Here is a 14,870-nt window from a genome sequence, read left to right on the forward strand (position 1 = left end):
CAGTGGACATGAGGCCTAAAGAATGATGTTTAAAATAAATTCACTTACTTTAAAGGGCGGCCCCAAATGAGAGCACCCCCGAATGGGATCATTAATTTTCAATTTTTTTTAGTGGCCTACATTTTACCACTTTTGTTTTAAAACATTTGGCCACCCTTTGTAAAAAGGGTTAATGCAGATTTGCTAAATTGTCAACACCGTCTCTTAGGCGTAATTGCCGTGGAAATTCCGCCCCCGGCTTTTTATCCCAAGATTTGGATGAGATTTGCAAAAATCTCATCTACATGCTGCGGATGATCTGTTGCAGCCAAGCCGCTCTGAAATTCACAAGCCGCGTGGAATTCAAAGCCGCAGCATGTCAATTCTTTCCCTGTTTCCGTGGCAGCCGCTCTCCTCTCTATGGGGAGAGATGGCCGCGGCGAAATGCAGTTGGCGAAGCCACTTCAAAATCCGCGGTGAAAGAATTGGTAGCCTAACACTACTAATGCACTCTGGGGATTCAGTAGTCTAAACATGGCATCGGCCATCCTGCAAAGCTGAAAAGGGGACCTGGAACTGGCAGATTGGAGGGATGACAGAGAAGAGCAGCTGTGGGTAATATAACCCCCCTCCCTCCGGTCCTGAGACAGAATTTTGTCTCGAATCCGGAGAGTCGCTTTAACATTTTTCTATAGGTCACTATATGAAGGCTTGTTTTGGCAGGATTGCTTACAGTTTTTATTGTTACCATTTTGTTGTACATATGGCTTTTTGATAACTTTTTTCTTGTTTTGGAGGAGCGAAGTGAACAGAAAACAGCTATTTTGACGTTTTCTTCTTCAGTTTTTTTCCCCGGTATTTACCATGCTGGAGAAATAATGTAATATTTTATAGTATGGGATGTTACAAATGTGGCAATTCCAATTATGTGTTTGTTTTATTCTTTCTATTTTTTTCAATATTGAAAGCATTGTGTACGGGGAAAAAAAGGTTATTTTATATATTTTTCCTGTAAATACGGTTAGACGCCACGGTAAGCAACGACAGCGGCATAGGCAGGGTTACATGGTGTAGAGGAGTGATTAAATGAGTTATTGCTCATCCTCTTACTCTTTTTCTGGGAAAAAATAATACCCCCCTCCTCCCCATATGTGAGAGAAAATATGTTCTTCGATTGATAAGGTGGGGCTGATAACATGAACAAAGTCCATGTAAAGACCCATTTAGATGGGACAAATGTCGGGCAAATGATGCCTGACAGTCGGCCCGTGTGTCTTCCCTGGCTCGCTCACAGAGTGGTCAGCAGAGGGTGGGGAGGCTGCAGGAGATTTCTCTCCTCGCGCTCCCCCGCCCCTCTCCATTGACTTAACGTAGCAGCTGTGCAATACTAAATGGCTGCTATGTTAAGTCAATGAAGAGGGGCGGGGGAGCATAAGGAGAGGAATCTCCTCCAGCCGCCCCGCTGTGAGCCAACGATACAGGCTCGAACGTCGATCATCGTTTGCCCTATATTCGTCCTGTCTAAACAGGCCTTTACTCTTTCCCTGGGACAGGATGATAGATAGGAGAATCACACATTGTTCTCTGCTGCTTGCTTCTCCCCCTCTGAAATGACATGCAAATTCAGTATTCCCGACCCTACTTCAAATGGCTTTAACTGGTTCTATTGGTTTTGTGAGCAAGCTTTTGGTGCCATTTTAAACCCCTTGGAAATCAGAATTTACAGAAATGAAACATGATGCAAACAGCAGGAATTGAGAAGGTAAGGAGAACCCGTTATATTTTAGAAAACGTGTTAAAAAAATTTGGGTACGCTTTAAAGCCAAGAATTGTCAGTAGCACTGATAGAATTTGAGCTACAGCTATTTGAAGTACAACTACCTCTATTCATCCAAAACTCTAATGTCCTTTTCCAATGCAACAAGTAGAGCACCTTGTTAATGGTAAGGCTGGGTTCCCACTGGACTGTCATTCTGCTAGATATCCGCTGGATTTCGGTCCTGTGTGACCCTGGCCTAAGGAGGTTAAATAAATACCATATATCGTAATATGCAAATAAACTGTTTCTACATTGTTCTGAATTGGCTCCTAGCAGGGGGAATGCAAGCATCATTGCCCATCTCCAGATGCAGTTTATTTCATCAGACTACACGTACCATCAAGAGCAGATTGAAGACATTCTCAGGCAAGGCCTGACATCCTCATTGAGTGATCAGCCCATCCCAGTGTATACTTATGGGAATATCTCCTCTGCAATACTTGCTGGTAAGTCCCTTGCACCTTGGAACATTCCACTGACTTCCACCAGAGATCTTGAAATCTACCATAAGTACTTCTATCTACTTGTGTTTTTTTAACGTTGCGTTTTTTTAACGTGATTGTCAATGGGACATTCTAATGTAAAAACACATCGCACGAAAATCGAAAATGCGCTTTTAACATTAGAAAGTCCCATTGACATTTGCGTTAAAAACGGAGCGTTGACACAGCGTTAAAAAACCACAAGTGGGTAGGAGTCCCTAAAGGGTGCATTCATATATAGCGGATTTTAGTACAGATGCGCACAAAAAGGCATTTGAATTTTTCCCCGGACCATCAGCAGACTTCATGCCTTGAATTGAAGGGGTAAAATCTGCATGCGTCTGAGTCAAAAATCCATGCAGAAATTGATTTTGTTGTAGATCTGCACCCTCCGAGTGGTTTGCAATAGGAGTGGGCGGAATGGGGCGGAGCTAAGTTTCATCCCCGCCCTTTGTCCATAGCCAGCAATGGGAGTGGGTGGGACAGAGTGGAGCTTAGCTCCGCCCCCTTCCAATTGCAAACGCAGGAGTGAAGAAGAGAGGCAGAGAGCCGTGAGAGGGAGGGAAGGGGGGACTGCTTAGAAGGAAGCGTATATCGGCTGGCCGTGAAAACGCCGGACGATATACGCTCGTGAGAATAAACCCTTAGATAGACTTTCAGATCCCTGCAGAAAGCAGTGGAACAGTTAATGCTACACACCTGGACTTTTGAGCAATTTTTCGGCCTATAGTTGGCTTGCGTAAAAGTACACTAACTACAAAAGTTTCCAAACAGTGCATTTCTAATTGATTTATCGATGATTTATGCCATAGCCTTTTTATCTAGACGTTTAATTAGTGCTGACACATTTATACTTGTATGTGTCTTCCATTGTAGTTAAACATGCAGACAGCAAAGCAAAATGTCACTTGACATACATTTATTCATGTTGGAAATATGTGCTGTTATCTCTACTGAATTATAGTCTAAGTACGTCAATCAATACGTTTTAATACTTTTTTGTATCAAAATGAATATGCTCCTCACGGCGACTAGGCTCTGTAAAATGAACATGGTATCTACCAACCAATGCCATAGATGCCGAGCATCGGGTGCAAACTTCAATCATTTAATATGGAGCTTCCCAGGAATTTACGCATACTGGAGGCAGGTTACAGAATAAGCCAGTTAATGGGGATACCATTTCACTTGACCCGATCATATGCTTGTTGGGTGTTTTGGATGAGGAGCACTGGCAATTTCACATTCAGATATTCCTTACTAAGGTGTTGTTCCTGGGTCGCAAAACAATAGTCTTACGCTGGATGGATAGGCGTTCCCCAACGCTCTTGATGTGGCAGAATATCATTAATTCCACTTTGCCGTATGAGAACATAGTTTATAATAGAATACCCGGGGAAATTCCATAAGGTGTGGGGGAGGTGGCGTGGCTCGACGGACACAACTTCAACACAGGATTTGTTCCAAAGTTTATTGAATAGAGCTGTATCTAGGGCTGGTTGGTAATGTGGGTGCCAACTAGTAAATTCTACTCACACCATAGTCTGACGCACTAATGTATTGTACTTATATGTCGGTTGTAAACAATGTACCTGTGTAATTCTCCCTTAGCTTGAAAAATCTATGATGTATGCTAATTTTCTACTCATCTACTGTACGGTATATTAATAAAAATGAAAATGCGCAACTGATAGCTTAACCATGATGTGGGCAGCCCTCAAAGGCAACTGAACCTCCTGCATCAATGTAATACTCCCCTGTGGACCATATCTAGTGAAGGTGCAGCAAACATTATTTTGAAATTATATACTTTTATGTCTTTTTGTATATATTTATCTACATACAAATTATATATTTTGTATCTTACTAGCTGGTTACCCGTCGTTGCAAGTGTATTTTATTTTTAGACAGGAAAATAATTTGTTTGTGTATATATATATATATATATGTGTGTGTGTGTGTGTGTACTGATTTAATATATTAGTATATGAGGAGGAAGAGGTCATCTGTGTAATATATTAGTATATGAGGAGGAGGTGGTCTGTGTTATATCTCACTGCATGAGGAAGAGGTCATCTGTGCAATATATTATGATATGAGGAGGAGGTCGTCTGTGTAATATATTATTATCTGAGGCGCAGGAGGTCTGTGTAATAGATTAGTATTTAACGAGGAGGAGGTTGTCTGTGTAATATATTGGTATATGAGGAAGAGGTCATCTGTGTAATATATTAGTATATGAGGAGAAGGTCGCCTGTGTAATATCTTACTGCATGAGGAGGAGGTCGTCTGTGTAATATATTGGTATATGGGGATGAGGTCATCTTTGTAATAGTGTTTGAGGAGGAGAAAGTTGTCTGTGTAATAAATTATTATCTGAGGAGCAGGAGGTCTGTGTAATACTGGCATAATTAAAAATTAAAAACTCACCGACTTCCCCTGTAATTTTTGTTACTTATAGCAACCAATCACAGCTCAGGTTTCACTTGTTATACTGCTGATGTAAAATGAAAGCTGTGCTGTGATTGGTTATTATGGTCTCTCTCTCTCTCTCTCTCTCTCTCGCAAACTGTGGTTGATATGGGCAATACAGATTTCCTTTTGGACAGCTTTCATAGGAGTGGGTGCTGGGCTCATTTCTGTGTGGTACATAGTGACTTAGTGCAGGTAGGAAGCTGTGTGGTAGTTGAAGCAGAGGAGGAGGTGGTCTGTATAAGATATTATTATCTGAGGAACAGGAGGTCTGTGTCATATATAAGTATTTGAGGAGGAGGTCGTCTGTGTAATAAATTAGTGTGTGATGATGAGGAGGTCATCTGTGTTAGATAAGACTGTGAAATAAAAACCATCTGCTAAAGTGCAATTCCAACATTCCACCCCCCCCCCCTCCAACCCCAACCCCCAGGTGGGGCTGTCTTATCCACCCCAAATATGTCCCCATGAGATGAGTTATGTACCAAGTTTGGTTGAAATTGCTTATGGTGGCACACATACATACATCCTATTTTATAAATATAGATTATATTTATTCAGAGAATGGTAGAGTTGGAAGGGACCTCCAAGGTCATCTGGTCCAACACCCTGCTCAGTGCAGAATTCACTAAATCATGCCAGATATTTGTCCAGCCTTTATTGAAGGAGAACTCGCCACCTCCCGTGGTAACCCGTTCCACTCATTGAATCACCCTCACTGTCAGAAAGTTTTTTCTAATACCTAATCTGTATCTCCTCCCTTTCAGTTTCATTCAATTGCTTCTAGTCCTTCCTTGTACAGATGAGAATAGGGCTGGTCCCTCTGTCATGATGCAAACCTGCAACCTCCTGCACGCTGAGCAGCAGCCCTACCTATTGAGCAATTCAGTGTGCTAGATAGCTCCCTCTGATTCCTAGTCCCGTGTTCCTTGTCTTAGTCTCCTGTTCCTTGTTCCTGGTTTCATGTCCTCTCTGTCTAGTTCTCCACCACCACCACCACCACCGCGTCTTATTCCTTCCCCAATTAGCCCTCTATATAAACCTGGCCCTGTTCCCTCCTTCCCTGCGTGTTATTGTGCACTATGCCTCTATCAAGTGATTCTCCCACATACCTACTCCTCTACAACTGATTGTTCATCTTCTGTATCAGACCTCTTGACTACGTTATTGCTTTGACCCTTTGTACTGCACTGCCATCTTATGAAGCAGACTCTGCCTACTCCTGGACCATGCTACCTTTCTGTAAGTGGCTACAGCATGGGACTTCAGTCCCACGCTAGACTCGTGACATAATCATTCCTCATAGGATATGATTTGCAGACCACTCAGCATCCTGGTAGATCTTCTCTGAACTTGCGCCAGTTTATCAATCTCTTTTTAAATTGGGGTGCCCAGAACTGGACACAGTATTCCAGATGAGGTCTGACTAATGAAGAGTACAGGGGGATAATTACCTCACGTGAGCTAGACTCTAGGCTTCTATTAATACATCCCAGAATTGTATTTGCCTTTTTGGCTGCTGCATCACATTGTTGACTCATTTTCAGTCTGGGATCTATTAATATACCCAAGTCTTTTTTAGATGTGCTGCTGTTTTGCCCAATTGCTCCCATTCTGTATCTGCTTTTTTCAATTTCTTGCCCAGATTTCTCCTTGTTAAATACCATTCTGTTAGTTGCCACCCACTGTTTAAACTTTACTAGATCTTTTTGAAATCTCTCTCTCTTCTCTAATCTCTATCCCTCCTAGCCTTGTGTTGTGGGCAAATTTGATCAGTTTCCCCTCAATTTCCTCCTACCAAATAATTTATAAAAATGTTGAATGATACTGGGCCCAGGACAGAGCCTTGTGCTACCTCACTTGACACATTTTTCTGCAGCTATTTATGACCACTCTTTGAGTGCGATCACTCAGCCAGTTGTAAATCCACCTAACATTTCCCTTGTCAATGCCATATTTGGTCGTTTATTTTTCAATAAGTATGGTATGAGACACTTTGTCAAATGCTTTACTACAGTCAAGATATATGCACCGCTTTCCCTGATCAACCCAGTCCGTGATTCTGTCATAGAAGGAAATTAGATTAGCTTGGCATGACTTGTTTGTTACGAAACTATACTGGCTCTGGTTAATTACTCCATCCTCATCCAAGTCCTTGCATATATGCTGTTTAATAATTTGTTCCCTGTATAGAAGTCAGGCTCACAGGGTTGTAGTTTCCTGGGTCCACCATCTTCCCTTTTTGAAGATAGGGACAGCCTTTGCACTTTTCCAATATTCTGGGATTTCTGTTCTCCAGGAATTGTTTTTACAGATTATGGCAAATCGTTCAGCAGTTACCTCTGCTGCTTCCTTTAGTATCCTAGGATGTAATCTATCTGGACCTGGAGATTTGAATTCATATAAATTATCATTAGATAACTGTTTCCTCACCACCTTTCTGTTTATAGATAGGCTCCGTTCTTTTATTCCATCATTAGCACAGGGGAGATCAGCGGATGTTAGAATCATAGAATTGTAGAGTTGGAAGGGATCTCCAGGGTCATTGGGTGCAATCCCCTGCTAGTCCAGAATTTACTAAATCATCCCAGACAGATATTTGCCCAGCCTTTGCTTCAACACTTCCATTGAAGGAGAACTCACCACCTCCTGTGGTAACCTGTTCCACTCATTGATCACCCTCACTGTCAGTAAGGTTTTTTTAAATATCTAATTTGTGTCTTCTCCCTTTCAGTTTCATCCCATTGCTTTTAGTCTTTCCTTGTGCAAATGAGAATAGGGATGATCCCTCTGCACTGTGACAACCCTTCAGATATTTGTAGACAGCTATTAAGTCTCCTCTCAGCCTTCTTTTTTGCAAGCTAAACTTTCCCAGATCCTTTAACCGTTCTTCATAGGTCATCATTTGCAGACCGCTCACCATCTTGGTAACTCTTCTCTAAACTTGCGCCAGTTTGTCTGTCTTTTTTAAAGTGGGGTGCCCAGAACTGAACACAGTATTCCAGATGAGGTCTGACTAAGGAAGAGTAGAGGGGAATACTTACCTCACGTAATCTAGACTCTATGCTTCTCTTAATACATCCCAGAATTGTGTTTGCCTTTTTGGCTGCAGCATCACATTGTTGACTCATGTTCCGTCTATGATCTATTAGTATAGCCAAGTATTTTTTACATGTGCTGCTGCTTTGCTCAATTCCTCCATTCTTCCACTTGGATGTGCAGCCATTTATGACCACTCTTTGAGTACGATCACTCAGCCAGTTGTGAATCTACCTAACAGTTGCCTTGTCAATACCATTTTGGTCATTTTCAGTATAGTATGAGATACTTTGTCAAATGCTTTACTAAGGTCAAGATAAACTATACCCACCGCATTTCCCTGATCAACCCATCAAGATACTGTAATAGTAGGAAATTAGATTAGTCTGGCGTGACTTGTTTGTTACAAACCCATGCTGGCTTTGGTCAATTACTCCATTTTTATCCAAGTACTTGCATACATGCTGCCTCATAATTTATTCAAAGATCTTTCCCGGTAAAGAAGTCAGGCTCACAGCCCTGTACTTTTCTGGATCCACCTTTTTTGAAGATAGGGAGAACATTCGCCCTTTTCCAATCTTCTGGGACTTCTCCTGTTCTCCAGGAATTTTCAAAGATTATGGCGAGTGGTTCAGCAATTAACTCCGCCGCTTCCTTTTGTATCCTGGGATGTAATCCATCTGGACCTTGAGACATGAATTCATTTAAGTTAACGAATAGAGATGAGCGAGCATACTCGTCCGAGCTTGATACTCGTTCGAGTATTAGGGTGTTCGAGATGCTCGTTACTCGTAACGAGTACCACGCGATGTTCGAGTCACTTTCATTTTCTTCCCTGAGAAATTTGCGCGCTTTTCTGGCCAATAGAAAGACAGGGAAGGCATTACAACTTCCCCCTGCAACGTTCAAGCCCTATACCACCCCCTGCAGTGAGTGGCTGGCGAGATTAGGTGTCACCCGAGTATTAAAATCTGCCGGCCTGCGGCTCGCCACAGATGCGTTCTCACTTAGCTGAGGGAAAGTGCTGTTGATGCCGGGGCTGCTATAGGGAGAGTGTTAGGAGTGATTTTAGGCTTCAAGGACCCCAACGGTCCTTCTTCTCTATATGCGCTCAATGGGGCCGGCGGCAGCAGCGCCAACCCCATTGAGAACATATAGAAGACAAATCATTCTTCTCTGCCACAGCTGTAACAGCTGTGGCAGAGAAGAACGATGTTTGCCCATTGAATTCAATTGAGCCGGCAATACAGCCCTTCCCTGCAATTCATCCAGAAAAGTGTTAAACTAAAAAATATATATATACTGACCTGCTACCGGCAGCCGGAGTTCCGCGCGCCCGTCCTGCAGTGGGTGTGAAGGGGGTGTGAGTCAGACCTGCCCCCTGATTGGCTCAGCGCTGAGCTAATCAGAGGCAGGTCTCACTCACACCCATTCAGTGGGTGTGAAGGGGGTGTGAGTCAGACCTGCCCCCTGATTGGCTCAGCGCTGAGCCAATCAGGGGGCAGGTCTGACTCATACCCCCTTCACACCCACTGCAGGACGGCCGCGCGGAACTCCGGCTGCTGGGAGCAGGTCAGTATATATATATTTTTTAGTTTAACACTTTTCCGGATGAATTGCAGGGAAGGGCTTATATATTTAAGCCCTTCCCGACAATTCATCCCACACTCGCCCGCAGCGCATTGCTTTCAATGGAGCGGGCTGTATTGCCGGCTCCATTGAATGCAATGCGCTGGATAGCTCCGCCCGATTTTCGGGCACCGGTCACGCGATTTGCGGATGCGCATCCGTCATGCGATCCGCAAATCGCGCGAAAAAACGCCCGTCTGACTAAGGCGAATTGCGCATGCGTCCGGCGAATTTTTATCGGACACATGAGCGCTTTTTATGCGCTCGTCCGATAAATTATAGAACAGAAATCGCAGATCGCACCTATCTGCGATCTGCGATTCCTGTTCTCTTCTCTATATGCGCTCAATGGGGCCGGCGGCAGCAGCGCCGACCCCATTGAGAACATATAGAAGAGAAATCATTCTTCTCTGCCACAGCTGTAACAGCTGTGGCAGAGAAGAACGATGTTAGCCCATTGAATTCAATGGAGTCGGCTGTATTGCTGGCTCCATTGAATTCAATGGGCTAACATCGTTCTTCTCTGCCACAGCTGTTACTGCTGCGGCAGAGAAGAACGATCTTTATGCTGACAGTGCGGGGGGGGGGGGCCCACTCTTGCCGCTATTTTGGCTTAATAGTGGGACCTGTGAACTTGAGATGCAGCCCAACATGTAGCCCCTCGCCTGCCCTATCCGTTGCTGTGTCGTTCCCATCACTTTCTTGAATTGCCCCAATTTTCACAAATGCAAACCTTAGCAAGCATCGGCAATATACAAAAATGCTCGGGTCGCCCATTGACTTCAATGGGGTTCGTTACTCGAAACGAACCCTCGAGCATCGCGAAAATTTCGTCCCGAGTAACGAGCACCCGAGCATTTTGGTGCTCGCTCATCTCTATTAACGAAGTGTTCCCTCACCATCTATCTGCTTACAGATAGCCTGCATTCTTTTATTCTCTCAATAGCACAGGGAAGATCAGTTGATGTAACATCATCTTTCTGATAAAAAACAGACACAAAATAGGAATTTAAAAGTTCGGCCTTCTCAACAACATTCTTAACCAGTTCCCCATTTTTATCCTGTACATTTACATCCTATAGCCTCTTTGACTTTGCTTTTGACATACCCCTAAAATCCTTTTTAACCCCTTAGTGACCAAGCCTGTTTGCGCCTTAATGACCAGGCCAAATTTTGCAAATCTGACATGTGTCACTTTAACATGGAAAAACACCAGAAAGGTTTTGCATATCCAAGCGATTCTGACATTGTTTTTTCGCCACATGTTGTACTTCATTTAGGCGGAAAAAATAGACTGATAGAATTTGTGTTTATTAATTAAAAGCGCCAAAATTGGGAAACGTGAGAAAAAATCGGCATTTTTTTTCACATTTCCAACTGCAATATCTTAAATATGTGCAAACATAATCTAGAAATTTTTGCTAAGATTTATATTTCCACCCGTTCACTTTATTTTGGGCGCACATTGGAAACACTTGCGTTTTTTTTTAACCATTTAGGAGACGTACAAATTTAACATTACTTTTTAGCATTTTGAGGAACACTTTGTTTTCCCACACGAAGCCAAGATTGGAAAGGCTCATGAGTGTCAGAATAATAGATACCCCCACAAATGACACCATTTTAAAAACTACACCCCTTAGTGTATTCACTGAGGGGTGTCATGAGTATTGTGACCCCACAGTTATTTTTCAGGAATTAATTCAATTTAGAGGAGAAAAAGTAAAATTTCATATTTTTGCAAATCTGTCATTTTAAAGACATATTTTTTTTCCTATAGTTTACAGGAAAATGAGGATTTACACCCCAAAATGGATACCCCTATTTCTCCCGTGTTCAGAAATATACCCATTGTGGCCCTAATGTTATATCTGAGTCCACAAAGGGGCCCAAAATGAAAGGAGTAGTCAGTGTCTTTCAAAACAGAAATTTTGCTTGAAGTCCTTTTAGGCCCCATAGCACACATGTAGAGTTCTTGAGCGCCCAAAACCGTAGAAAACTCCCACAAATGACCCCATTTTGAAAACTAGACCCCTTAAGGAATTTATCTAGGGGTGTACTGCATATTTTGACCCCACAGTTTTTGAATGAATTCAAGCCAAGCAAAAGGAAAAAATTGTGATTTTCATTTTTTTGCCAATTCTGTCATTTTAAAAACAGCTTTTTTTGTACAGCATACATATGAATGAAGACTTGCACCAAAAATGGATACCCCTGTTTGTCCCGTGTTCAGAGACATACCCATTGTGGCCCTAATCTTATGTCTGGATGCACAACAGGGCCCAAAATAAAAGTAGTAGTCAGTGGCTTTCCGAACATAGATTTTGCTTAAAGTCCTTTTAGGCCCCATTGCCCACTTGTAGAGTTCTTGAGTGCCCAAAACCATAGAGAACCCCCACAAATGCCCCCCTTTTGAAAACTAGACTCCTTAACGAATTTATCTAGGGGTGTACTGCGTATTTTGACCCCACAGTTTTTGAATAAATTCAAGCAAAGCAAAAGGAAAAAATTAGGATTTTCGTTTTTTTGGCAATTCTGTCATTTTAAAAACTGCTTTTTTTGTACAGCACACATATGAAGGAAGACTTGCACCCCAAAATGGATACCCCTGTTTGTACTGTTTTCAGAAACATACCCATTGTGGCCCTAATATTATGTCCGCATGCACAATGGGGCCCAAAATGAAAGGAGTAATCGGTGGCTTTCAGAACATAGATTTTCCTTGAAGTCCTTTTAGGCCCCATTGCACACTTGTTCTTGAGTGGCCAAAACCATAGAGAACCCCCACAAATGACCCCATTTTGAAAACTAGACCCCTTAATGAATTAATCTAGGGTTGTACTGTGTATTTTAACCCTACAATTTTTGAATAGATCTTAGCAAAGCAGTAAGAAAAAATTACGATATTCATTTTTTGGGCTATTGTGTCAATTTAAAAACAGGTTTTTTTGTACAGCACATGTATAAATGAAGACTTTCCCCCCAAAATGGATACCCCTGTTTGTCCCGTGTTCAGAAACATACTCATTGTGGCCCTAATAGACTTACAGGACACATGGCTAGGCCTACAATGAAAGGAATACCCGTTGGATTTCAGGGTACAACTGAATAAATTCCAGGCCCCATTGCCCACTTATAGAGCCATTGGGCGGCCAAAACTATAAAAAAAAACCTCAAATGACCCCATTTTGAAACCTAGACCTCTTAGCAAATTCATCTAGGAGTGTACTGCGTATTTTGATCCCACAGTATTTGAATGAATCTAAGCAAAGCAGAAGGAAAAAGTTACGATTTTCAACTTTTTGTACAGCGTACATAGGAATGAAGACGTTCACCCTAATATGGATAGCCCCGTTTGTCCCGTGTTCAGAAACATACCCATTGTGACCCTAATTTACTTACAGGACCCATGGCAAGGCCTATAAAGGAGGGAACACCCGTTGGATTTCAGGGCACAACTGAATAAATTCCAGGCCCCATTGCTTATTTGTACGGAATAAAAATTGACTCCCTAAAGATTTTCCCCCCCGCCCACACACACACACTCTGCGCCCTTTTCGGCGTTCGCACATCTTAGATAAAAGTAATAATGTGAATTGTGTGGTATTTCCGAAGACAGGGGTAATTACGGAGGCTGGTTGGAATGGGCCCATGGGGCAATAAAACCGTGTATCCCCCCTCCTCTCATGCTTTTTGGGGGTCATTTCTTGACCTCAGTGGCAGGTATGGTGTGTAAAAAGTGGCGTTCCGTGAGTCTCCGTAAACTTGATGAGGTGCGGCGGTCTCGCACAGAAGACGCTTAACAAGCTGCTCCTGGAACTGCATGAAAGCAAGCGTTCCCGGGGCTTCTTGTAAAATACGTATTACAGGTAGCGGTCTGAATAACGCCGAGCTCACGCAGCCGTAGGCGGAATCCGCTTGTGGAGGCCCACAGCGGATCCCATCTGTGAGCCCAGCTGTGACCCTACGTACTTACACGGGCGGTCATGCGCAGTACACCTTTTTTTGTTTGTATTTCCCGCACCGTCACTTAGCTATGACGCGGGTACCCGCAGCCCGTATACAACGTAGTTGCGTATGGGCTGCGGGTATATCCACGACCATGGAGCACAATGTATCTATCCGCGGTAAAATAGAACCTGTTGCGTTCTCTTTTCTGCGAGTGGATTACATAATTCCAACCCGCTAATGTGAGCGGAATTGTGTAATCCAATGCGATTGATCTGCGTATTAGCGCGGATCAGACGCATGCGAAATCCGTAATTCCTATCCGGTCATGTGAGACCAACCTATGTTAGAGCGCTACTTTTTTATTACGTGACCGGCGACCGCTCAACGAGGCCACCCGTCACGGCTCCAGGCTCTCGGCGACAGTTGATCGCTGAGAGCAAGGTGATTTTAAATTTCTTGGGCTCCCCAACTCCTGCGCATGTGTCCGGTATTTTACCAGCGGTCACATGCGCAGAATTCGGGAAGCTTCACGAAGGAGGATTGCGTCAGGGTGCAAATACGGAGGCCTCTGGTAAAAAGTTTCATCTCCTCTCACCGATCGCATCGGTGAGGGGAGATGAAACTTCAATTTTTTTTTTTACTTTTACGTGATCGCCATTATTGGATAACGGCGAACACGTGACCAGGAACCGCTCACCGCAGTCCTCCGTGAAATCTCCAGGCTCTTGGCCAGGAGCAGGGAGAATTTAAATTATCCTGGTAATCCACAGCTTTTGCGCATGCGTCCGCCATTTTGGCAACGGGCGTGTGCGCAGAAGCTGGGGTAAGGTCCGCGGATTAATCCGGGGCCTTATGTACGTACTTTCATCTTCCCTCACGGATATGATCCGTGAGGGGAGATGAAACGTACGCTTTTTAAACTTTTTTTAAACTTTTTTTAAACTTTTTAAAACTTTTTTTTTACTTTTTAAAATTTTTTTATTTTTTTTACACTTTTTTTAACTTTAAATGATCACTGTTATCCATTGGGTAACAGTGATCATGTCCCCGGTATAATCTCTCTGCTCCTGGCTACACATGGCAGCCAGGAGCAGAGGGATTTTGAATTTCCCAGGGCTCGAGCCCCTCTGTGCACGCGCCCGACGTCAATCAACAGGCGTGCATGCACAGAAGGGGACTTCGGGTCCCGGGACAGCGGGACATCGGGGAGGACCGAGGTGAGTATTTTCACCTCCCTTTATGGATCCGGTCCATGAGGGGAGGTGAAACTTTGCTTTTTTAAAAAGTTTTATTCACTTTTCCGCGATCGCCGTTATCCATCTCCTGCCTATCGGCTACCTACAGGAGCCGGGAGCCACGAGATTTTAAATCTCCCTTGGCTCCGGGCCTTCTGCGCATGCACGCCAGGCGGCATTACATCAGAAGACCGGCTTCGGGGCCCGGAGCATCGGGAGAGCGGGGAGCAGTGCGGCGGATTGGGTGAGTATTTTCAGCTGCCC

General features: G+C 43.5%; 1 protein-coding gene across 1 annotated transcript in view; it reads left to right on the forward strand.

Moving 5' to 3' along the window:
• TMPRSS9 (transmembrane serine protease 9) overlaps window positions 1-14,870 on the forward strand; it is a 174,302-nt gene that overhangs the window by 79,849 nt on the left and 79,583 nt on the right. The window contains exon 5 of the mRNA XM_066574235.1: window positions 2,072-2,244. Within this exon, the coding sequence (XP_066430332.1) occupies window positions 2,072-2,244 (173 nt within the window). The remainder of the gene's footprint in view (window positions 1-2,071; window positions 2,245-14,870) is intronic.

The sequence above is a fragment of the Eleutherodactylus coqui genome, chromosome 7 (genome assembly GCF_035609145.1).
Source record: "Eleutherodactylus coqui strain aEleCoq1 chromosome 7, aEleCoq1.hap1, whole genome shotgun sequence".
In the NCBI taxonomy this organism is placed as follows: Eukaryota; Metazoa; Chordata; class Amphibia; order Anura; family Eleutherodactylidae; genus Eleutherodactylus; species Eleutherodactylus coqui.